Source organism: Vidua macroura, chromosome 34, assembly GCF_024509145.1.
Source record: "Vidua macroura isolate BioBank_ID:100142 chromosome 34, ASM2450914v1, whole genome shotgun sequence".
NCBI lineage: Eukaryota > Metazoa > Chordata > Aves > Passeriformes > Viduidae > Vidua > Vidua macroura.
In genome coordinates this window covers 868,550-890,569 of record NC_071604.1, presented here as the reverse complement: position 1 = coordinate 890,569, position 22,020 = coordinate 868,550, and the positions used below count along the sequence as shown (strand labels likewise).

General features: G+C 50.6%; 3 protein-coding genes across 3 annotated transcripts; all 3 read left to right on the top strand.

Moving 5' to 3' along the window:
* Positions 1 to 273: 273 nt before the first annotated feature.
* Positions 274 to 5,848, top strand: LOC128821066 (keratin, type II cytoskeletal 5-like). Its single transcript, XM_054001934.1, has 9 exons — positions 274 to 971; positions 1,595 to 1,809; positions 2,004 to 2,064; positions 2,369 to 2,464; positions 2,601 to 2,765; positions 3,658 to 3,783; positions 4,033 to 4,253; positions 4,639 to 4,673; positions 4,777 to 5,848. Exons 1-9 carry the CDS (start codon positions 345 to 347, stop codon positions 5,118 to 5,120), a joined length of 1,890 nt encoding a protein of 629 aa, XP_053857909.1. The 5' UTR covers positions 274 to 344; the 3' UTR covers positions 5,121 to 5,848.
* Positions 5,849 to 9,520: 3,672 nt separating this feature from the next.
* On the top strand, positions 9,521 to 13,779 carry LOC128821067 (keratin, type II cytoskeletal 3-like). Its single transcript, XM_054001935.1, has 9 exons — positions 9,521 to 10,188; positions 10,967 to 11,181; positions 11,298 to 11,358; positions 11,519 to 11,614; positions 11,750 to 11,914; positions 12,023 to 12,148; positions 12,357 to 12,577; positions 12,943 to 12,977; positions 13,062 to 13,779. Exons 1-9 carry the CDS (start codon positions 9,592 to 9,594, stop codon positions 13,403 to 13,405), a joined length of 1,860 nt encoding a protein of 619 aa, XP_053857910.1. The 5' UTR covers positions 9,521 to 9,591; the 3' UTR covers positions 13,406 to 13,779.
* Positions 13,780 to 17,503: 3,724 nt separating this feature from the next.
* On the top strand, positions 17,504 to 21,704 carry LOC128821100 (keratin, type II cytoskeletal 6B-like). The gene is made up of 9 exons (XM_054001986.1): positions 17,504 to 18,013; positions 18,884 to 19,098; positions 19,215 to 19,275; positions 19,436 to 19,531; positions 19,668 to 19,832; positions 19,931 to 20,056; positions 20,174 to 20,394; positions 20,675 to 20,709; positions 20,817 to 21,704. The coding sequence occupies exons 1-9, from the start codon at positions 17,504 to 17,506 to the stop codon at positions 21,107 to 21,109; spliced, it is 1,722 nt and encodes a 573-aa protein (XP_053857961.1). The 3' UTR covers positions 21,110 to 21,704.
* The last annotated feature ends 316 nt before the right edge of the window (positions 21,705 to 22,020 follow it).

The following is a 22,020-nucleotide window of genomic DNA, read 5'->3' as shown; positions in this document are numbered from 1 at the left end:
TGCTGCTCTACAAGGTGTAGGATTCCTTAGTCATGGAGTGCTGGGAGCCCCACTTGTGTCTTTTTTGCCTTTTCTCCTGCATTAGAGGGTGTGTTTCTGGGTCGGGTCAATGTTTGGCAAATTGGAGATGAAAATCTTTAGCCACGCCACACTGATGAAGACAGGACCTGTCTCCTCCTTCACGCCCATGCAGACCCAGCCCACCTCCAAAAACACATAAAAGGGAGCGTCCGCTGCCCTCCAGCCAGAGGGACTGACTTCCCTTCTTCCACCCACCTCCTCACCCACAATCCCGTCGAGTTCCTCAGCTTCTCCATTCTTGGCTCTTTTGAGGATAACCAGCCATGTCTCGTCAGTCTGTCTGCAGGAGCTTTGGAGGGGGGAGCAGAAGGGGCTTTAGCTCCTGCTCTGCAATCGGTGGTGGCTTTGGAGGCGGCAGCCGGAGCAGGAGCAGCTACAGCTCGTACTCCGTGTCCAGGGGATTCGGAGGTGGAGGACGGTGCGGGGGCTTCGGCAGCCGGAGCCTGCACAGCATGGGGGGCAGCGCCAGGATGTCCATGGGCGGCTGCTACGGTGGCGGGTACGGCAGCAGGATGGGCGGCTTTGGCGGGAGCTATGGGGGTCTTGGCAGTTTTGGGGGCGGAATGGGTGGAGGAGGAGGAGGAATGTGTGGCTTTGGAGGAATGGGTGGAGGTGGAATGGGGGGTGGAGGAGGAATGGGTGGCTTTGGTGGTGGGATGGGTGGCTTTGGTGGCGGGATGGGTGGTGGAGGAATGGGTGGCTTTGGTGGCCCAGGCTTTGGCATGGGTGGCCCTGGGAGAGGTGGCCCTGGGATCCAGCCAGTGCAGATTGACACAACCCTCCTGCGTCCGGTTCATGTGGAGATTGACCCCCAGATCCAGCAAGTCAAAAACCAGGAGAAGGAGCAGATCAAGACCCTGAACAACCAGTTTGCCTCCTTCATCGACAAGGTGAGAGGGTGGGATTGTGCCTGATTAAGGCCAGAATTAGGAGGAACTTTCCAGTTGTGCAGAAATGTCCTGCTGGAGCGAAATCCCAGCAGGCAGAGAAGCTTGAGCAGAGCCTTTTCATTAAGGGAAGAGATGGGAATCTCTCCTCCACACAAGATCAAAGCAATGTCTCCAGGGCTTTCATCTGTCCTGTTGCACCAAGCTCTACTCTGAGGTTACGTTCTCAAGCAGGTTCAACACCTTCAACCTCCGCAAGTTTCGGGCACAGATTCTTCCTCCTCCACCACTCTCTGTCCAAACAACCTCCCATTTAAGTATTAATTTATATATTTTTCTCTTTCAAATCTCCAAGCTTTTAAATCTACGCTGGAGATCAGATTTCTACACTACCTATGATGGGGATGGACTTGGAGTAAGGGCAATGTGTAAAAACTCCTTTGAGCAGAAAAATATTAGAAATTTCCTTCTCTTCCTGATTTTGCAGCTTAGGCACCAACAGAAAGTGAAAAAAACAGAGTTAATTGGTTCTCTGATCACCATGCAAAACTTTCTGAGTGATGCAAGAGATGTTTTGGTGGGAGCTGTTCCTGTGTGATGGTGGGTTCTCCATGTCTTGGCTGTAGGTCCGATTCCTGGAGCAGCAGAACAAGGTGCTCTCCACCAAGTGGGAGCTGCTCCAGCAGCAAGGGCCGTCAGGGCCGAGGAAGAACCTGGATGTGATCTTTGAGAATTACATCCAGAACCTGCGGAGGCAGCTGGAATCAATCCTGGCACAGCGGGGCCAGCTGGAATCGGAGCTGCAGAACATGCAGCAGTACGTCGAGGATTACAAAACCAAGTGAGTGTGGAGCCAGGAGCAGCTCAAACAGCCTTTTGGTCACTATAATTTTCCCCAACTGTTTTTTATGGTAGCAGAGATAGTTTTTCAGTCTAAATATTTTAATTTAGGGATTTTTTCTCCCTTTTAGTTTGTTTCTAATGGCCTTAGGCAGGAAAGTCCAAGAATGCAATTTGCACTTTCCCTCTCCATAGGTATGAGGAGGAGATCAACCGGCGCACGACAGCCGAGAATGAGTTCGTGGTGCTGAAGAAGGTGAGTCACAGGCACCACAAAATAATCTCTCAATATTTCACTTTACCTGTGCTTGAATGGGAATTGTGGAATTTTTAAGATCTCCCAGCTGATATCCGGAATCCCTTATATTTAATTTGCATAATTGGAGGACACCATAACATTATTTATTTTAAATTATTTACATATATGGTTACTGAATAATATATAAACATAATGATGTCCCAGTGAATAACACCAAATCCTCAGCACAGATGGCAATTCCCACAAGCCTGAAGGATTCCCAAGAGGAAGAAAATTATTTTCTGTGGGATTTCTCCTTTAGGATGTGGACAGTGCCTACATGACCAAAGTCGAGCTGGAAGCCAAGGTGGGAGCTCTGACAGATGAAATCAACTTCCTGAGGTGCATCTACGAGGAGGTAGGAGCTCTCTCTTCTCCAGGGGGGTGCTGAAATTTTTATCAGGTGTGTGGTGGCCAAGCACACTGAGGTTGGACAGGGTGTCTGGATGGATTTAGGCTTGAGATGGTGCCTCTGACTCATGTCCTGCTTGCAGGAGCTGTCTCAGATGCAGACGATCAGCCGGGACCTGTCCGTGGTGGTGTCCATGGACAACAACCGGCACCTGGACCTGGACAGCATCATCGAGGAGGTTCGGCGCCAGTACGAGCAGATTGCCCAGAACAGCCGGGCTGAGGCTGAGGCCTGGTACCAGAGCCAGGTGAGTCAGGGAGCAGTCGAGACTCCTGGGTGTGGCTGGGTGGTTTACAATAATTTCTGTCTGGGTGAGACACCTTTTCAAGCTAACGGGGCTGGAGCTTGTAGTGCAAGCAAGGTCCAGAGGGATTGAACTGCTTTTGAGGGATCTGACTCACTGTTCCCAGTGCATCCCAAACTCACCGAGGTCTGTGGCACAAACTGATGCCTTGAGAGGCTGCCTAGAACAGAGGCCAGACAGTGTTAAAGGAATAAAGTAGGTATTTATTAAAAAGGCCTTCAAATGATATACCTTGGGCAGTACAAGTGCCTGACCGAGGACCAGATGGACCCAAGATGGACCCAAGATGGATGATGGGTCACGAGTTTTCACACTTTTATAAGTTTTGGTCTATTTACATATTGAGGTTAATTGTCCAATTCCAGCTCCAGGTTATGCAGTCCCATCCTTTCAGAGTGCTCTCCTAAATTTGCTGTTGTTTATACTTTTTGGGCCTGATGCTTGTGTTTTCTTACTAAACTGTGAAGAGAACTTGCTAAGACTTTATATGAAGTTCAGAGTTATGTGCCAATGCAGTACAGAATCTGGATAATATGAACGCTAAAACTTAAGACATCAAAACCTCTCAATAAAAATGGTGCAAAATGCACCTTAATGAGAAAATTCCAGCCCAAGCGGCTTTTCAGAAGCCAAGAGATGCTTTTTAGTGTCACCAAGGTCCATTTCAAAGCTCAAACCCCATGACTGAGCCACAGAGCCACCTTGAACATTGAGCTGGGCATCCACTGGCAGTGCAGTGGGTCCTCATAGTGTCACCCGAGCCTTGAAACTGGGGACAGATCCAGAGGTACCAGGAATGTGTCACTGATGGGTCGTTTTGTTGGGGTGCCATCAGTACGAGCAGCTCCAGAGCACGGCCGGCCGGCACGGGGACAACCTCCGCAACACCAAGATTGAGATCCAGGAGCTGACCAGGAACATCCAGAGGCTGCGGGCTGAGATCGAGAACGTGAAGAAGCAGGTAGGGATTGGTTGGTGCCTCGGGGGTGAGATAGAGGCTATGAAGAAAGGAAGGGGCTGGTTGGGGTCTCAGGGGAAGATGGCAGCAGGTTACAACACAAAAGACCCTGAGTGGGGCAGAAACCTTCCATCACCCCAAGTTCACTTCATGCAGATGTTTATTTGTCTCCTGATTTCTCCTCTTGGGGGTCTGAGGACTGGTCACTAGGGACAAAATGAGGTCTGAGAAAGCTCCTGTTTTGCTCCCCAGAACCAGCAGCTGCAGGCAGCCATTGCTGAGGCTGAGGAGAGGGGAGAGATGGCTCTCAAAGACGCCAGGTTGAAGCTGGAAGAGCTGGAGAGTGCCCTGCAGAAGGACAAGGAGGAGCTGGCTCGCCTGCTGAAGGAGTACCAGGAGCTGCTGAATGTCAAGATTGCACTGGATGTTGAGATTGCCATGTACAGGAAGCTGCTGGAGGGGGAGGAGAACAGGTAAACAACTGAGCTCTCATTGGGTGCTGAGATCTACACCTGGAATATTGACTGTAATCCCAAACCAATTCTTTGGGCTAATGGGTAGATGTTGTGATTGATAATTTGTGGGGGTATTCTGGGGGTCAGGATGCATAATTGGCTCCCTAGAGATGGTAAAGCTGCTGCCCCATCTCTGTGACTGGTGAGTTTTTAATGAACCTCAGATCTGGAGAAAACTCATTGTAAGAGGAATTTCCAGCCCCTTCCCTCCTCCAATCTTTTAGTGATTCCAAAGTGGTTTAGGAGGATGAACCAGGAAAATTATTTGACAGTCAAAACACAGTTTAAAGTTTTTACAACCTCTCTTTTATTGGGTAATTAAAATGTCCAATTTCCTTCACAGGCTGTGCAACGATGGCATGTCCAACGTCAATGTCTGTAAGTATCCGCCCTGGGGTCCTTCAGAAAAAGCATCAGACTGTCTTTTCAGAGACAGAGCCTGCGACTGGGCAACGGGACATAACCTGTGCTTCTCTTCCAGCTGTGGTGGGCAGGACGACTGTCTCTGGAGTCAGAGGAGGCATGGGAGGCGGATTCGGAGGCAGCGGCATGGGAGGCGGATTCGGAGGCGGCAGCTGTGGAATGGGAGGAGGATTCGCAGGCGGCAGCGGCATGGGAGGAGGAATGGGAGGAGGCGGCATCTGCGGAGGAGGCAGCAGCTTTGGAGGAGGCAGCATGGGCGGCAGCTGTGGGATGGGGGGAGGAATGTACGGCGGCGGCTTCTCCTCTGGAAGCGGAAGGATGTGCGGCTCTGGCGGGGGATCCTCCTCCGTGCGGAGATGTGTCACCACCACCTCGGTCAAATCTTCGGGAGTGAGATTCTGAGCCCCGAAGGCTGACAAGGAAAGAAGCGCCTCCTCTTCTCTCTTCCTGACAGCAGCCCAGCCTCCTGAAGCCCAGCTCCGGTGTCCTGCAATGGGATGAACTGTGTCCCTCCCACCCAGCTTGTCCCAGATTCTGGTCCCACCCGGCGGTTTGGTGGCGATGCCGTGGGTGTCCCGGCACCGGGAGCTGCCTGGCAGGAGGGGCTGCTCTGCCTTCCTTGCTGTGTTGTACATTTCTTGTGGCAAATGTGTATAAAACTCCTCTTTCCTCCTCTCTCCTCCTGTTCTGTGTCCCCGGGGTGCTTCTGTGTGTGTCCATCCTGCTATTCTCTTTCCAGGCCTTTGGGGTCAGGGTGGGTGTGGGGCAAGCGGGACTCGTCCCTTGGGGAGGGGGCATCTCGGGCGGCGGCTAGGGGGAGAAGCTGGCCCAGGGTGCAGATTCTGGGCAGCTTTGCTTACTTGGGAGCCCCCGGTGTGCTGCCAGCACATCTTCCCTGGATCTCCAGCTTCCATTCCACTAGTCCCAGCTCTCAGTGACACCTGGGACACCTCACACACACCTGGACTATTCCTAAGGAGAACAAAATTGTCCTTCAGTGCTCAGCTCCCATGACACAGTGCGATGCACTCCCCAGATGTACTGTCCCCACCTCCCACCCTCCTCTGTGGGCTGCCCTCCTTCCTTGGGATGTTGCCGTTCCCAATAAATTGCAGAGAATATTCACGTTATCGTTGTGTTGCTGCTTTGGGAGCTTCTCTGGGCGGGGTGGGAGAGGAGGTTGCTCTCCTGTCCATCCCTGTGTTTTGAGGGAACAGATCAGTGGTGGGGATGGATCAGGGCAGGTGCCCCAGCTCAGATGATGCTCTTGACTCTCACCTGGAGGCACAAGCCTATATCTGGAATGGTGGAGGTCTGGATCCTCCAGCTGAACAATGAGAAATAAGAGCCCAGGTCAGAGACCTGGAATCATTGAATAATGGAATGATTTGGATTGGATTGGAAGGGACCTTAAAGATCATCCAATTCCAACCTCCTGCCATGAACAGGGACACCTTCCTCTAGATGGGAGGTGTTGCACCCCTTGGACCAATCAATGTAATTAAGTTGCTGCTTCTAAGGTTCCATTGAGATCATCTCCAGGTGCAGGAGACCTTGACCTGTGTTAGGCGAAGGAGATGGCACCAGTGTTGCCGTGTGCAGTGGTGGAAGGGCAGGTGAATACGGATCAGGATGTTGGTGAAGCACCTGCTACTGGCTGCAGTCAGCCACAAACTCATCTGCCCCAGGATGATTCCAGCCGTGGGAACATGATGGGCTGGGAAGGTGTGATTCATCCCCATCCATGAGCTCAGGTACCATCCTCTCCCTGAGAAGCCAATTAGTTCCCCAGTGGCTCATCCTTGCTCCAAGAGCAGGAGGGAGAGATTTGGAGGAGCTCAAGGTGGGGGTTTGGGAGGGGAGTCCAGAGTGTTTGTGCTGTGGTTCCTCCACCACCTGGAGAGATCAAAGAGGCAGAAAATGCTGTCAGTGGTGGTTCAGGAGTCCCACAACAGCCTCTGGGAGTTGCTGATGTTCTCAGAGTGGATCAGGAAGCTGCAGACTGAGGAAGAGGTCCAGGAAAGGCAACAGGGAATGACTACAGGCTTCTTGGAAGAGAGAATTCTCCTGTTGGAAGCCCAGGAGTAGGGTGCCAGGGTTGGGGAACGTGGCTGGGTTTGGCCCAACAAGAAGATGCTGAGAAGGCTCTGAGAAGCTGGTATTGTGCCTGGAGCACTTTGAGGTTTGGTGTGGGGCAAGAATCGCCTGTTTTGGTGCTTAATTTTAAGAGTCTGTTTCTTCTCAGCTTTAAAATCCAGAACACAGCATTGTAGTGCCATGTGAGGAGTTGTGACACCTCCTCTGTGCAAGATCCATGACAGAAGATCTTGGCTGGGCCAGATGTGAAGCTGGAGCATGGCTCAGTCTCGATCCACATTTTCTGCCGAGTTCACATTTTCCCTGATGTTGATATTACCATGTTCAACTCCTTATGTAAGAGATCTGAAGGATCAGTTTGGTGTTGAGTCTCACCTGAAGGAGGCTGAAGTGACTCCAGTTTTGGAATAATCTGCACATCTTGTCTGAAGATGTCAGAGTGACTCAATCTGGGCGTCTTATCTGCAGGAGCTGAGTGTGGTCAGCACCCAGGCATCTGGCTGACTTTGCAGATCTTCCTCCTCGTTGTGGAACTTCTTTGTGGGATATTCCAGTGAAGTCCTGGTGCTTTCATACCATGGGTTTGGCAGCTGGGAGGGAGGCCAGGAGTAGGAACAACCTGTTTTCTCCACCTAAACCTGAGCCACTCTGCAGCTGGCCTGGGCTGCTCGTCATGAGCAAGTGCGCTGGGCTGCAGGATGGTCTGGAGAGCTTAAAGCTCCATCTGGGAGATGACCATGGAGAAACCAGCCCATCTTGATTGCAGCTGCTTTTGGAAAGGAGGGCATCCCCTCCGTGCTTTGGGGATGCTGTCCATTCTCCAGCTGCAGGAACACACACCTGGCTAACCTTTGGCCAACCATTGGTCCCCCTCAAAGCTCCATAACCTTGCCCCTCAAGGGTGGGACAATCCTGGGCCAACTCTTACCTGAATCCCTTAAGAGGGGGATAACTCTTGACCAACCAGGAGCTCGGAGTGGGATAACTCTTGTTCAAGTGTTACTGAGTTCCTAAGTATGGAATAACCCTTGGTCACTTACTACTGAGTTCCTCAGGAGTGGGATAACTCTTGGCCAACTGTTGAGTGTCCCAAGAGTGGGGTAACCCTTGGCTAACCATTGACTCCCTCAAGGGGAATGTTCTCCCCTCCCTGTTCCATGCAGAGCGGGGGGCTCCCGTCCCAGTGACAGTCAGGGACATTTTGTTTTTTGATGCCTCTTGATGCTTTCAAACCACATTTAGTTGCCCAGATCTCATTGAAGACTCTGAAAATTCCTTCTGAATGTCTGTGTTCATATACAGGTCTTTTGAATGGCCTTAAATTCATGTTTTAAGTATTTCAAGGACTAGAATGTGCATTTTCTGTCATTTTTTTCATTACTCGTGCTGTTTTCTAGGAAAATGTGAACATTAATTTTCTATTTATTTCATTAAATTATTCAGGTATTTAATTAATAATATTCAGGTAGATAAAACCTTTAGAATGCCTCTTAAATAGTATTTACAGACTTGGCTTCCTTTTAAACTAGAATCTACTTTTTTTTGGAACCCACTGATATTATTTGTATTTTCTGTAATTAATTAAATTTCATTTACATGTAACATGAAAAAAAAAAGGGTTTATTTCAGAGACATTCTATAAAAGACATTTCTAAACCACATTCCTAAACCACATTCCCTTCACAATAAATTATTTGGAAGCAAAAGGTTATACTGTGCCTTGGGGGTTGTAACAGCTCCATTTCTCAGCAGGTTTTTCCATGTCAGTCATCTCATTTTTGGGAAAAAACAGGTAATTCAGAGGTCGTGGGATTCACCAGAGTAGCAGGAACCCCTCACCACTTCAAATTGTTAATCTGTCGCTCCTCTTCCACAGTATTTGTCTGTCTGTCTCTGACATTGTTGCCAAAGGGTTCCCAACGTGTCCCTTCATTCTTCCTCAAGCTGTCACTCCCTGTAACCCTCAGAACACTGAGGAGAGTGTGATGATTCCAGTCACATTCTTCCCTCTGCTTCAGCATCATCCAGAGCTCCAGCTGGTTGTCCCAGATTTGCGGAGTTGCAAGTGGAGGGAATTTAGTCTGCAGGCAGAAGACACTCCCATTGTAGTGACACCACATGCTCCAAGGAGATTTTTTTCCTCTCTAGCAGGATAATATGCTGAGTCTCCTCAAATTTTGGTGTCGTGAATTCCCATTCAGGATTGAGAAACATCTCCTGAAACGCAAATGCAATTTAACATATAAAAAGGGGATTAAGGGTGTGTGTAAGGAATTGTGAAAGCCATATTATAGATGGGATTTCATCAAAATTTTGCCTTTCTGTGGAGCTTTGATAGGGAGATCTCTATCTGGAATTATTGGGAGTCAATTATTGGAATTAATGAGAGCTGGATAGCCAATGAGGGGCTGCAGAAAAGGGGATTATGTATAAAATTGACTTCCAAGATGTCATAAAGATACGAGATTCCACTTAGTCATGGAGACGTGTCTCGATGCTCTTTTTTATTCACCTCTAGATTACAGGGCGTGTTTCTGGGAGCCCCAAATATGGCAAAGCTCATGGACAATCTGTCAACAACCCCGTGCTGATGAAAATATTAAATTGCTTTCCACCTTCACGCCCAAGCTGTCCCAGCCCACCTCCAGCAGCGGATAAAAGGGAATGCCTGGAGCTGTGGAGCCAGAGAAGACTCTGCAGACTTCTTTCTGCCCTTATCAACTCTGTTGGTCTTTCTGCTCTTCTGGATTTTGATTCCACTTGGAAAAAACCAGCCATGTCTCGTCAGTCTGTCTGCAGGAGCTTTGGAGTCGGGGGGAGAAAGGGATTCAGCTCCTGCTCTGCTGTTGGTGGTGGATTTGGAGGCGGTGGTGGTCGGAGCAAGATCAGCTACAGCTCGTACTCCTCATCCCGGGGAGGAGGCGGAGGAGGACACTGTGGGGGGTTCAGTAGCCGGAGCCTCCACAGCATGGGGGGCAGCAGAAGGATTGCCATGGGCGGATGTTATGGTGGTGGTGGATACGGTGGCAGGATGGGTGGTTTTGGTGGAGGAATGAGCTGTGGAGGCATGGGTGGTGGTGGAATGGGTGTTGGAGGAATGGGAATGGGTGGCTTTGGTGGTGGAATGGGTGGTGGAATGGGTGGTGGGGCAGGAATGGGTGGCTTTGGTGGTGGAATGAGCAGTGGGGGAATGGGTGGAATGGGTGGCTTTGGTGGTCCAGGCTTCCCTGGAGGCATCCAGCCAGTGCAAGTTGACCCCAGCCTCCTGCGTCCGGTCCACGTTGAGATTGATCCCCAGATCCAGCAAGTCAAAAACCAGGAGAAGGAGCAGATCAAGACCCTGAACAACCAGTTTGCCTCCTTCATCGACAAGGTGAGAGTTTAGGATGGTTTTTTTTGGAGGTGGAATGTCAAACAACTTCCTTGGGGTATGGACTGGGAATTTTTTCACCTACCAACAGTTGCTGGAGTTGTCAGACCAATGCCTCAGCATCAAATTGTAATTAGTTAGGTTTACTCAATAAGTAACACTGAACAATAGAGGAGGTTTTGTGCTAATGGAAGATTAAAGAGAACATCTGCAGGGTATTCTGGGGATTGTCTTGCCAAGGCACTTCTGCAGCCTCATTTTGGGTGATTCAGGACAGAGTCATCATTGTAAATTTAATTATCCTAAGAGTTCTCATTGCTGGGATTTGCTTTTTGATGAAACTTACTTCTCAAAGCCTGATTCTAGAAACTGCAGAACATTAAACCCCTTTCCAATACTCTTGGATTATTTTAATTTCAAATAAAAGCCAAAGAAATAGAGAATCCCTCCAAAGAGAATGCATGGGCAGTTAGGGAATAAAAATTTCATCTTTCTTGACTTCAGTGCAGGAAAGATGATGGCAAAGTCCAACCTCGATGCTAAGGAAAATTGGGATGATGTTTTCTACTGGGAACACTGTTTTGTCCCCAAGGGAGAAGTTCAGAATGACTCACAACTTAATTGTCTAATAAAAAATAAATTAAATAATACTTCTCATGCACTTCAGGAGCTTGAATGCCTGAATGAGACATAGATGGGGAATGATTCCCTGGGCTCCCAAATCCCCCAGGAGTGGGATGTTTCCCTGGTGAATGTCTCACACAGCCTTTGTTGGCTGTAGGTCCGATTCCTGGAGCAGCAGAACAAGGTGCTCTCCACCAAGTGGGAGCTGCTCCAGCAGCAAGGGCCGTCAGGGCCGAGGAAGAACCTGGATGTGATCTTTGAGAATTACATCCAGAACCTGCGGAGGCAGCTGGAATCAATCCTGGCACAGCGGGGCCAGCTGGAATCGGAGCTGCAGAACATGAGGCAGTACGTGGAGGAGTTCAAAACCAAGTGAGTGCGGGGACACACAGGGAGGGACCAGCCGGGAGAGCGCAGCTGATGCGGAGACCCCGCGGGTGGGGTGACTTGGGGTCTCAAAGTCTCACCTTGTCCTGCCCCTGCCACAGGTATGAGGAGGAGATCAACCGTCGCACGGCTGCTGAGAACGAGTTTGTGGTGCTGAAGAAGGTGAGTCTGGAAGACACCAGCAGGGATAGGGTGAGAGGGGGCAGGAGGCAAAGACATGGGAAGGACTCATCTCCAAGATGGGCAGATCCCAACAGGAAGAGACAACAGTTCTTGTGCGATGAAAGGAAGCCATGGTCCAATTCTGAGATCTTTCCTTTAGGATGTGGACTGTGCCTACATGACCAAAGTCGAGCTGGAAGCCAAGGTGGGAGCTCTGACAGATGAAATCAACTTCCTGAGGTGCATCTACGAGGAGGTAGGAGCTCTCTCTTCTCCAGGGGGGGCTGAAATTTTTATCAGGTGTGTGGTGGCCAAGGACACTGAGGTTGGACAGGGTGTCTGGATGGATTTAGGCTTGAGATGGTGCCTCTGACTCATGTCCTGCTTGCAGGAGCTGTCTCAGATGCAGACGATCAGCCGGGACCTGTCCGTGGTGGTGTCCATGGACAACAACCGGCACCTGGACCTGGACAGCATCATCGAGGAGGTTCGGCGCCAGTACGAGCAGATTGCCCAGAGCAGCCGGGCTGAGGCTGAGGCCTGGTACCAGAGCCGGGTGAGTTGGGAAGGGGTCAAGGCTCCTGGGACATTCTCTGCTGTTTGAACCACCTGAGCTTTTGGTCAGTTGTGTCCCTGATGGGTATCTTTGTCCCCGTGTCTCCAGTATGAAGAACTCCAGAACACTGCTGGGAAACACGGGGACAGCCTCCGCAACACCAAGATTGAGATCCAGGAGTTGTCCAGGAATGTCCAGAGGCTGCGGGCTGAGATCGAGAATGTGAAGAAGCAGGTAAGGGACCATCAGCGCCTCATTGGGTAACAGCTGTGTGCTGGGTCAGGTTGGGGCTGGGTGGTGAGAGGGAAAGCAATCATGAAAATTCATGCCCTTTGGAGGAGATGGATTATTTCTGCCTTTTTTCCCTCCAGTTTGTGCCATGAGGATGATCCAGTAGAGGGTGGGCAGAAGGGATCTCACACACTAATTTTCTCTTCCTCAGAACCAGCAGCTGCAGTCAGCCATCGCTGAGGCTGAGGAGAGGGGGGAGATGGCCATCAAGGATGCCAGGAGGAAGCTGGAGGAGCTGGAATCTGCCCTGGGCAAGGACAAGGAGGAGCTGGCTCGCCTGCTGAAGGAGTACCAGGAGCTGCTGAATGTCAAGATTGCACTGGATGTTGAGATTGCCATGTACAGGAAGCTGCTGGAGGGGGAGGAGAACAGGTACTTAATTGGCATCTATTTGGCTAAATTCTTAACAGATTATAATATGTGTGGGTAAAACCTTTGAATCCACACTAAATTCTGGATTGATTTTGTGTCGTTCATGCTCTAATTCCCAAGTATGTATTAATTATATTAGGCATGAACATACTTAAGTGGTTTTTCCATCTTAAAAGAATGTGAAGGTAAAGGTTGCTCATTTCTTTAAAGAATAATCGGAAAATTCTGAAAAAAAAATGGAATAGGTTGCTAATTCTTAGAATTAAGAATAATTGAGAAATATAAACTTGTACAAAAAGGGGAAATTCTCAGCTGAAGAGCTATGCATTTCCCAGAGGAATAATTGGTCCAATTTTCCCTCACAGGCTGTGCAACGACAGCATGTCCAACGTCAATGTCTGTAAGTATCCGCCCTGGGGTCCTTCAGAAGTGGTAGAACTTTTTCTTTTGGGCAACAGGTGAGTAACCTGTGCTTCTCTTCCAGCTGTGGTGGGCAGGACGACTGTCTCTGGAGTCAGAGGAGGCATGGGAGGCGGATTCGGAGGCAGCGGCATGGGAGGCGGATTCGGAGGCGGCAGCTGTGGAATGGGAGGCGGATTCGGAGGCGGCAGCGGCATGGGAGGAGGAATGGGAGGAGGCGGCATCTGCGGAGGAGGCAGCAGCTTTGGAGGAGGCAGCATGGGCGGCAGCTGTGGGATGGGGGGAGGAATGTACGGCGGCGGCTTCTCCTCTGGAAGCGGAAGGATGTGCGGCTCTGGCGGGGGATCCTCCTCCGTGCGGAGATGTGTCACCACCACCTCGGTCAAATCTTCGGGAGTGAGATTCTGAGCCCCGAAGGCTGACAAGGAAAGAAGCACCTCCTCTTCTCTCTTCCTGACAGCAGCCCAGCCTCCTGAAGCCCAGCTCCGGTGTCCTGCAATGGGATGAACTGTGTCCCTCCCACCCAGCTTGTCCCAGATTCTGGTCCCACCCGGCGGTTTGGTGGCGATGCCGTGGGTGTCCCGGCACCGGGAGCTGCCTGGCAGGAGGGGCTGCTCTGCCTTCCTTGCTGTGTTGTACATTTCTTGTGGCAAATGTGTATAAAACTCCTCTTTCCTCCTCTCTCCTCCTGGTCTGTGCCCCCACCTCCCTTCCTCTGTGTGTGTATCCTGCCCTCCTTCCCCAGGATGTTGCCATTCCCAATAAATTGCAGAGAACATTCACGATGTTGTTGTGTCGATGCTTCGGGAGCCACTCTGGGCAGGGCGGTTCACACTTTGGGGAAGCAGCTTGTTGTGAAGCTGGGGGTCATCCTTTGCTCAGTGTGTTGTACCTGTGCTTGGATGGAGGTGAACAGGTGCGGGTGCAGCAGGGCAGCCATCACAGCTCAAGTGATGACCGACTCTCACCTGAGGGCACAAGTCCAGGTGGTGTGTGCTGGATGCTCAGTTCACACAATGCTCAGTAACTGAGCCAGGACAAGACCAAACTGAGGAATACAGTAGCCTGCTCAATTTTTAGGCATCTCCTGACATAGTGAATGATCCAGTTCATCCCTGGAATTCTGTAGAGTTACTCTCACTGCATTTTTCTTCAATTTTTGTGTCTGGAAACCCCCAGCACAAAGGGTTCCAGTATCTCCCCAGTCATTGAGCTAATACAAGCTGCCCTGTCCCAGTTTTTTGGGCTCAGCTTTAGGCACACAGAGGCACTCAGTGCCTCAGTGCCCACATCGCATTCTCTCCAGATGTGGCAACCCTCCAATTCCTGAAGCTCTAGGAAAGGGACTTTCTCAATCCCTCCTGGATTTTGGAAGCTCTGCAAAGGGTCTGCCGAAACTTGGGTCCTGGGATTTAGGCAGGAACATTCCCAGTGCCTTGTTGCCAGACCAGTAGAGACCCACAGGGGCTGATGGATGATGAGAATCAGCAGCAGCAGGTGGGAGCCAACACGGGATAAGTGTCATCTAAGGTGTCTCCTTCTGAATGGTCTTCGGGCTGTGATGAGGGAGTGGCAGGGCAGGAGCCCCTTGGGTGGGAGAGCTGGTGAACATGGATAACAATGGATCAGGATGTTGGTGAAGCACCTGCCTCTAGTGCACACCTGGGCTGTGGGATGGCCAGGTGGGATGCACAGCTCAGCACCCAGAGAGCAGGGGGAGCACTGGAGAGCCGTGTACCATCCCTGACCAGCCGTGGGAACATGATGGGCTGGGAAGGTGTGATTCATCCCCATCCATGAGCTCAGGTACCATCCTCTCCCTGAGAAGCCAATTAGTTCCCCAGTGGCTCATCCTTGCTCCAAGAGCAGGAGGGAGAGATTTGGAGGAGCTCAAGGTGGGGGTTTGGGAGGGGAGTCCAGAGTGTTTGATCTGTGGTTCCTCCACCACCTGGAGAGATCAAAGAGGCAGAAAATGCTGTCAGTGGTGGTTCAGGAGTCCCACAACAGCCTCTGGGAGTTGCTGATGTTCCCACAGTGGGACAGGAAGCTGCAGACTGAGGAAGAGGTCCAGGAAAGGCAGTGGGCTCTTGGAAAAGGGGATTCTCCCTGCTTTGAAGGGTGCTGGAGCTGGGATTGTGGCTGCGTTTGGCCCAAATAAAGATGCTGTGTAGGCAATGCCTGTGTGAAGCTGGTGTTGTGCCAGGAGCACTTTGAGGTTTACCTTGGGGCAAGAGTCACCTGTTTTGGTGCTTAATCACCTGTTTCGGTGTATAATTTTAAGAGCCTGTTTCTTCTAAACTTTACAACGAACTTTACACGGCGTTGTAGCGCTGCTGTGAAGAGTCATTGCAACACCTCCTCCATGCTCTTGGCTGGGTCAGATGCGAAGCTGGAGCGCGGCTCAGTCTCGATCCATGTTTTCTGCCGAGTTCACATTTTCCCTGGTGCTGATGATTCTGCTGTGCACAGCTCCTTGCACAAGAGATCTGAGGGCATGGCTGGAGCCCAGCTGCCTCTTGAGTTTTACCTGGAGGAGACTCAGGTGACTCCAGTTTTGGAATAATCTGCACATCTTGTCTGAAGACGTCAGAGTGACTCAATCTGGGCGTCTTATCTGCAGGAGCTGAGTGTGGTCAGCACCCAGGCATCTGGCTGACTTTGCAGATCTTCCTCCTCGTTGTGGAACTTCTTTGTGGGATATTCCAGTGAAGTCCTGGTGCTTTCATACCATGGGTTTGGCAGCTGGGAGGGAGGCCAGGAGTAGGAACAACCTGTTTTCTCCACCTAAACCTGAGCCACTCTGCAGCTGGCCTGGGCTGCTCGTCATGAGCAAGCGCGCTGGGCTGCAGGATGGTCTGGAGAGCTTAAAGCTCCATCTGGGAGATGACCATGGAGAAACCAGCCCATCTTGATTGCAGCTGCTTTTGGAAAGGAGGGCATCCCCTCCGTGCTTTGGGGATGCTGTCCATTCTCCAGCTGCAGGAACACACACCTGGGTAACCATGACTTGTGTCCCTCAAGGGTGGGATAGCCCTTTGCCAACTGTTTAGTCCATTAATGGAGGGATAATTGTTGGCTGGCTGTTGCGTCCTTCAATTGCTGAATAACTGTTGCCAACTGTTGAGTCCCGAAGGGTGGGATAATCTTGGCCAACACTTGAACCCCCGTCAAGGGTAACGTCCTCTCCTTCCTCCCATTCCACACAGTCTGTGGCTCCAGAAGCCTCATCCCAGTGACAATCAATAACATTCATGTTTCTGATTCCTCCAGTGGCTTTTGGAAGTGTTTTCCCTGGCTGGTTTTCCAAAGTGTTTGCTGTGTCTATGGCCACCAGCTGATTCCTAGGGATGCTTTCAAACGCATTTACCTGCCCAAATCTCTCTGGTGTGACCATGAAAACTCAACACATGCCATTGGAAGCTTAAAAACAGGATATTTTTTGACTAATGAAGTGCTTTAAGATATATATTTCCCTTGACTTTTATTCATGATTTTCAGGAAATAAGAATGAAAGAAATGTTGTTGGTTTTTTACAAAAAAAAAAAAAAAAAAATTAATAAATGTAACTGAAATATTTATTTGATTAGTGCAGCTCAGAAAATACCTGCAAGATGTCCTTCATGTGAGTATCCAAATCCATTGCAGGGGAGCTGGTGCATGAAAGGAAACATTATTGTCAGTCATCATTACAACATCTACTGCCTGGAGCGTCCTTTCCATCCTCTGTGGCTTGACAATCCCTGTGGTCATTGGAAAAACACAAGCAAAGAGTTAAACATCCTTGTTCTCTTGCTCTGGTCCTCAGAATGCCAGGACCTGGCTGTCTCAGACTTTGTGGGACAGATTTTGGAGAGAAAAATCCCACCTGATGCTCTTAGGAAGGAACTAAGCAGATCCTTTCTGGATAAAACAGAAATGCTGACCCTGTTAAATGTTAATGATGCAGCATTTTTCCACTTGGAAAGCCACTGGGAATTTTCTGCTTAACAAGGAGATGTGGTGTGTGGTTGGGGGAATTGTGAAAGCCTCATTCTGTCTGGGTTTCACCAAAATCCTTGCCTGGTGTGGAGTGTCAGGCAAAAAATCTGGAGTCAGACAACCTGTGGAGTCGTTAGGAGCAGGCAGAGAAGTGGGAGGAGGGAAGAACATGACAACATCACTGTAAAATATATTTTTCCAGATGACATAAAGATATGGGAGTCCACTTACTCACAGAGACCTGCCTCAGTGCTCCTGCTTTTCCTTCTGCAAGGCGAAGCGGATTTCTGGGTGGAGTCACCAATTTGGCAAAAATCTGTTAACCGCACCAAGCTGATGAAGACAGTAAATTTGTTTCCTCTTCACGCCCAAGTTGTCCCAGCCCACCTCCAGGAGCAGATAAAAGGGAATGCCTGGAGCTGTGGAGCCAGAGAAGACTCTGAGCACTTCTCTCTGTCCTCAGCACCAGCTCAGCTCTGTGGATCTCCTCATCTTCCCCAGTTTCGGCTCTTTTGAGGAGAAGCAGTCATGTCTCGTCAGTCTGTCTGCAGGAGCTTCGGAATTGGGAGCAAAAGGGGATTCAGCTCCTGCTCTGCTGTTGGTGGTGGCTTTGGAGGCGGCAGCCGGAGCAGGATCAGCTACAGCTCGTTCTCCACATCCAGGGGGATTGGAGGTGGCAGTGGACGCTGTGGAGGATTCAGCAGCCGGAGCCTCCACAACCTGGGGGGCAGCACAAGGATTTCCATGGGCAGCTCTTATGGCAGTGGCTACGGATGTAGAATTGGTGGCTTTGGTGGAGGATTTCCAGGAGGATTTGGTGGCATTGGAGGAGGTGTCATTGGTGGAGGAATGGGATGCTTTGGTGGCCCCATCAGAGGTGGCCCTGGGTTCCCTGGAGGCATCCAACCGGTGCAGGTGGACCCAACCCTCCTGCGGCCAGTCCACGTTGACATTGACCCTCAGATCCAGCAAGTGAAGTGCCAGGAGAAGGAGCAGATCAAGACTCTGAACAACCAGTTTGCCTCCTTCATTGACAAGGTGAGAGGTTGGACCTGCATTTGCTTGGGAATGGGAAAACTGCAGAAATTCCTTGTGCTCTAGAGAAGGAAATATTGTCCTTCTCAGCTCAGTGTTGGGATGTGATTGTTTCCATTGGGTTCTATTTGGTTTCCTCCTGAGGAAGTGTCAAAATTTAGCATTCACAGAGAAATTGAACAACTTTCTCCAGGTTTGGTGGATTCACATTGGTTTTCACTACAGTGCAGACAGGCCAAAGGGATGGGGATGTACTCAGTGACCAAAGTGTTTCTTTAAGTTGTCCTTTCTCTGCGATAGTTTTTTCCCAAGAAACTTAAAATTTAGGAATTACATTTAAAAACAATCCAACCATTTCTTCTTTCAGTTTAAGTGCAGATAAGTTCCCTTTAAATTATCTGAACTGGGAGAATGTTGGCTATAAGCGTGCTCCATGTCTTTCAAATATATGATGTGTATATGGAATAATTTCTGTGTCTGATAAGAGGAATATTCTTGAATATGGACACCAATGGGATTTCATTCAATGGTCGGTCAAAAAGGATCAGATGCTCCTGAAAAATAATTTTAAAAAATCCCAACTGGTATTGGAAAACATTTGTAAGATTGGAATGGAAGCATTTCAATAGCTACCTCCTAAAAAAAACAAAAAAAAAAAAAAAAAGAAAGAGAGAGCGAGCAGAAACACAGGAGGAGAAAATAAAAATTTAAGGATAATGGGGAAAAAAAGGAGAAAAAAAGGGAGTAACTTTCCCCTTGGAAGCAATGGAAAGGGTTTTGGGGAATGATCCATGGCCTTCCAAAGCTCCCAGGAGGTTTGAGCAGTGGGATGTTTCCCTGGTGAATGTCTCACACAGCCTTTGTTGGCTGTAGGTCCGATTCCTGGAGCAGCAGAACAAGGTGCTCTCCACCAAGTGGGAGCTGCTCCAGCAGCAAGGGCCGTCAGGGCCGAGGAAGAACCTGGATGTGATCTTTGAGAATTACATCCAGAACCTGCGGAGGAGGCTGGAGTCTCTGCTGGGGCAGCGGGGCCAGCTGGAATCAGAGCTGCAGAACATGAGGCAGTACGTGGAGGAGTTCAAAACCAAGTGAGTGCGGGGACACACAGGGAGGGACCAGCCGGGAGAGCGCAGCTGATGCGGAGACCCCGCGGGTGGGGTGACTTGGGGTCTCAAAGTCTCACCTTGTCCTGCCCCTGCCACAGGTATGAGGAGGAGATCAACCGTCGCACGGCTGCTGAGAACGAGTTTGTGGTGCTGAAGAAGGTGAGTCTGGAAGACACCAGCAGGGATAGGGTGAGAGGGGACAGGAGGCAAAGACATGGGAAGGACTCATCTCCAAGATGGGCAGATCCCAACAGGAAGAGCCAACAGTTCTTGTGCGATGAAAGGAAGCCACGGTCCAATTCTGAGATCTTTCCTTTAGGATGTGGACTGTGCCTACATGACCAAAGTCGAGCTGGAAGCCAAGGTGGGAGCTCTGACAGATGAAATCAACTTCCTGAGGTGCATCTACGAGGAGGTAGGAGCTCTCTCTTCTCCAGGGGTGGGCTGAAATTTTTATCAGGTGTGTGGTGGCCAAGCACACTGAGGTTGGACAGGGTGTCTGGATGGATTTAGGCTTGAGATGGTGCCTCTGACTCATGTCTTGGTTGCAGGAGCTGTCTCAGATGCAGACGATCAGCCGGGACCTGTCCGTGGTGGTGTCCATGGACAACAACCGGCACCTGGACCTGGACAGCATCATCGAGGAGGTTCGGCGCCAGTACGAGCAGATTGCCCAGAACAGCCGGGCTGAGGCTGAGGCCTGGTACCAGAGCCGGGTGAGTTGGGAAGGGGTCAAGGCTTCTGGAGCATGAAAACCACCTGAGTTTTTGGTCAGTTGTGTTCCTGATGGGTGCCTTTGTCCCCACACCTACAGTATGAAGAGCTCCAGAGCACGGCTGGCCGGCATGGGGACAACCTCCGCAACACCAAGATTGAGATCCAGGAGTTGTCCAGGAATGTCCAGAGGCTGCGGGCTGAGATCGAGAATGTGAAGAAGCAGGTGGGGGTTGGCCAGTGTCTCACGGTTTCTTTCTCTTTTCCCTCCAGTTTGTGCCATGAGGATGCTCCAGTAGAGGGTGGGCAGAGGGAATTAGGAAATTTACTTTCTTCTCCACAGAACCAGCAGCTGCAGTCAGCCATCGCTGAGGCTGAGGAGAGGGGGGAGATGGCCATCAAGGATGCCAGGAGGAAGCTGGAGGAGCTGGAATGTGCCCTGAGCAAGGACAAGGAGGAGCTGGCTCGCCTGCTGAAGGAGTACCAGGAGCTGCTGAACATCAAGATTGCACTGGACGTTGAGATTGCCATGTACAGGAAGCTGCTGGAAGGGGAGGAGAACAGGTGAGGCCTCCCACCATTGGCTGGGCCTGGGTTCTGTCCCCCCTTGGGTCAGATTCATCTTTTATCATCCCTCGCAACACATTTAACATTTAAAATTTGATTACTTTCCTTTTTTCCTCCAAATTTTGAAGCCCAAAACAGAAACATGATTCCCATGGGGAATACTTCTCAGGGGGCTTGATTGATCTTACATGAAACACGATATAAAAGGAATATTTGGGGAAGAGTTTTGCTTCTGACTGTATATAGATTTACAACTGATGTTCCTCTCCCTACACAGGCTCTGCTTAGAGAACCCCTCCAACGTGAATGTCTGTAAGTATCCGCACATTGTTTTCTCTGCCCCATTACCTTTATCCTTGATTTTGTGAAGATTCCCAGGATGTTGCCTAGGGTTCAATGAGCCTCTCCCTCTCTTGCAGCTGTGGTGGGCAGAACCACCGTGTGCGGAGGCAGATCTGGCAGCTTTGGAGCCAGCAATGGCCTGGGTGGAGGAGTGTGCACGGTTGGCGGTGGAGTGTGCACGGTTGGTGGCGGGAACATCATTAGTGGCAGCTGTGGTGTGGGAGGAGGGATCCTCAGTGGTGGCTTCTCCTCTGGGAGCGGGAGGATGTGCAGCACTGCAGGTGGCAACTTCATGGCTGGCGGGGGCTCCTCCTCTGTGCGGCGATGCGTCACCACCACAACGGTCAAATCCTCTGGAGTCAAATACTGAGCCCTCATCTCCGTCCTCCCAGGGAAAGCAGCACCTTCCTCTTCCTCCCACCAGCAGCACAGCCCCTTCCATCCCCATCAGTATTCAGGAGGAAAGAAACTGTTTCTGGGGGAAATCTCCCCAAAGTGAGATTGAAAACAAGACACATCCCGCTGGCCTAGCCTGGCCCTCACTGAGCCCCACTGGGGTAAAACATCTCCCTCGTGGGTTCTCAGCACTGCAGAGCTCCCCGGCGCTGCTGCACCAGCTGAGGAGGAGCCTTTGGAAAACTGCTCTTTCCTGTCACTTTTTAAGTCCTGTATTTCCCCCGCACCCCTCATGGGTCTCCCTCATCCTGCTCCAGCTGTGTCAGGAGCCCACATGAACAGAAGGAAGGAGATGATGTCCCATAGTCAGATTTAGGAGTGAGAAACAGGTCTCTGGAGTTGTCTACCTTCCCCAGGTGGAGTAATTTGGCAGCTTTAATGTTTTATGGATCCTTTTCCCTCCTCTCCTTCCTGCCTGGAGTGTGTGGCCCTGTTGCCCCCCTCTGTCGTGTGAATCAGCTGCTTCCTGCCAGTGCCCTGGCCGCAGGGCCCTTCAGTACCAATAAACTGCAGAGAGATGAAGATATTTTTGTGTTGTCTCATCACTTGATGCTCCCCGGTGGAGGAGAAACATGGGTTTGCCCTGGGTCAGGGTGATCACAGGACAAATACAGGCTAAACAGAGAAGAAGGGATTGAGAGCAGGCCTGAGAGAAGGACTTGAGGGTGCTGGTGGGTGAGAGCTGGACCTGCCCCAGCCCAGAGACCCCTGAGCCTGGGCTGAGCCCCCAACATGAGCAGCAGGGGAGGGGGTGTTCTGCTCTGCTCAGGTGAGACCCCACCTGCAGAGCTGCTCCAGCCCTGGGGCCCAGTACAGGGAGGATGT

Coding starts and splice junctions, on each gene's coding strand:
- LOC128821066 (XM_054001934.1), top strand. CDS start 345: ATGTCTCGTCAGTCTGTCTGCAGGAGCTTTGGAGGGGGGAGCAGAAGG. Junction 2,065..2,368: donor AGTTCGTGGTGCTGAAGAAG/GTGAGTCACAGG, acceptor TTTCTCCTTTAG/GATGTGGACAGTGCCTACAT. Junction 4,254..4,638: donor CTGGAGGGGGAGGAGAACAG/GTAAACAACTGA, acceptor TTTCCTTCACAG/GCTGTGCAACGATGGCATGT.
- LOC128821067 (XM_054001935.1), top strand. CDS start 9,592: ATGTCTCGTCAGTCTGTCTGCAGGAGCTTTGGAGTCGGGGGGAGAAAG. Junction 11,359..11,518: donor AGTTTGTGGTGCTGAAGAAG/GTGAGTCTGGAA, acceptor TCTTTCCTTTAG/GATGTGGACTGTGCCTACAT. Junction 12,978..13,061: donor CATGTCCAACGTCAATGTCT/GTAAGTATCCGC, acceptor CTTCTCTTCCAG/CTGTGGTGGGCAGGACGACT.
- LOC128821100 (XM_054001986.1), top strand. CDS start 17,504: ATGTCTCGTCAGTCTGTCTGCAGGAGCTTCGGAATTGGGAGCAAAAGG. Junction 19,833..19,930: donor AGGCCTGGTACCAGAGCCGG/GTGAGTTGGGAA, acceptor CCACACCTACAG/TATGAAGAGCTCCAGAGCAC. Junction 20,395..20,674: donor CTGGAAGGGGAGGAGAACAG/GTGAGGCCTCCC, acceptor CTCCCTACACAG/GCTCTGCTTAGAGAACCCCT.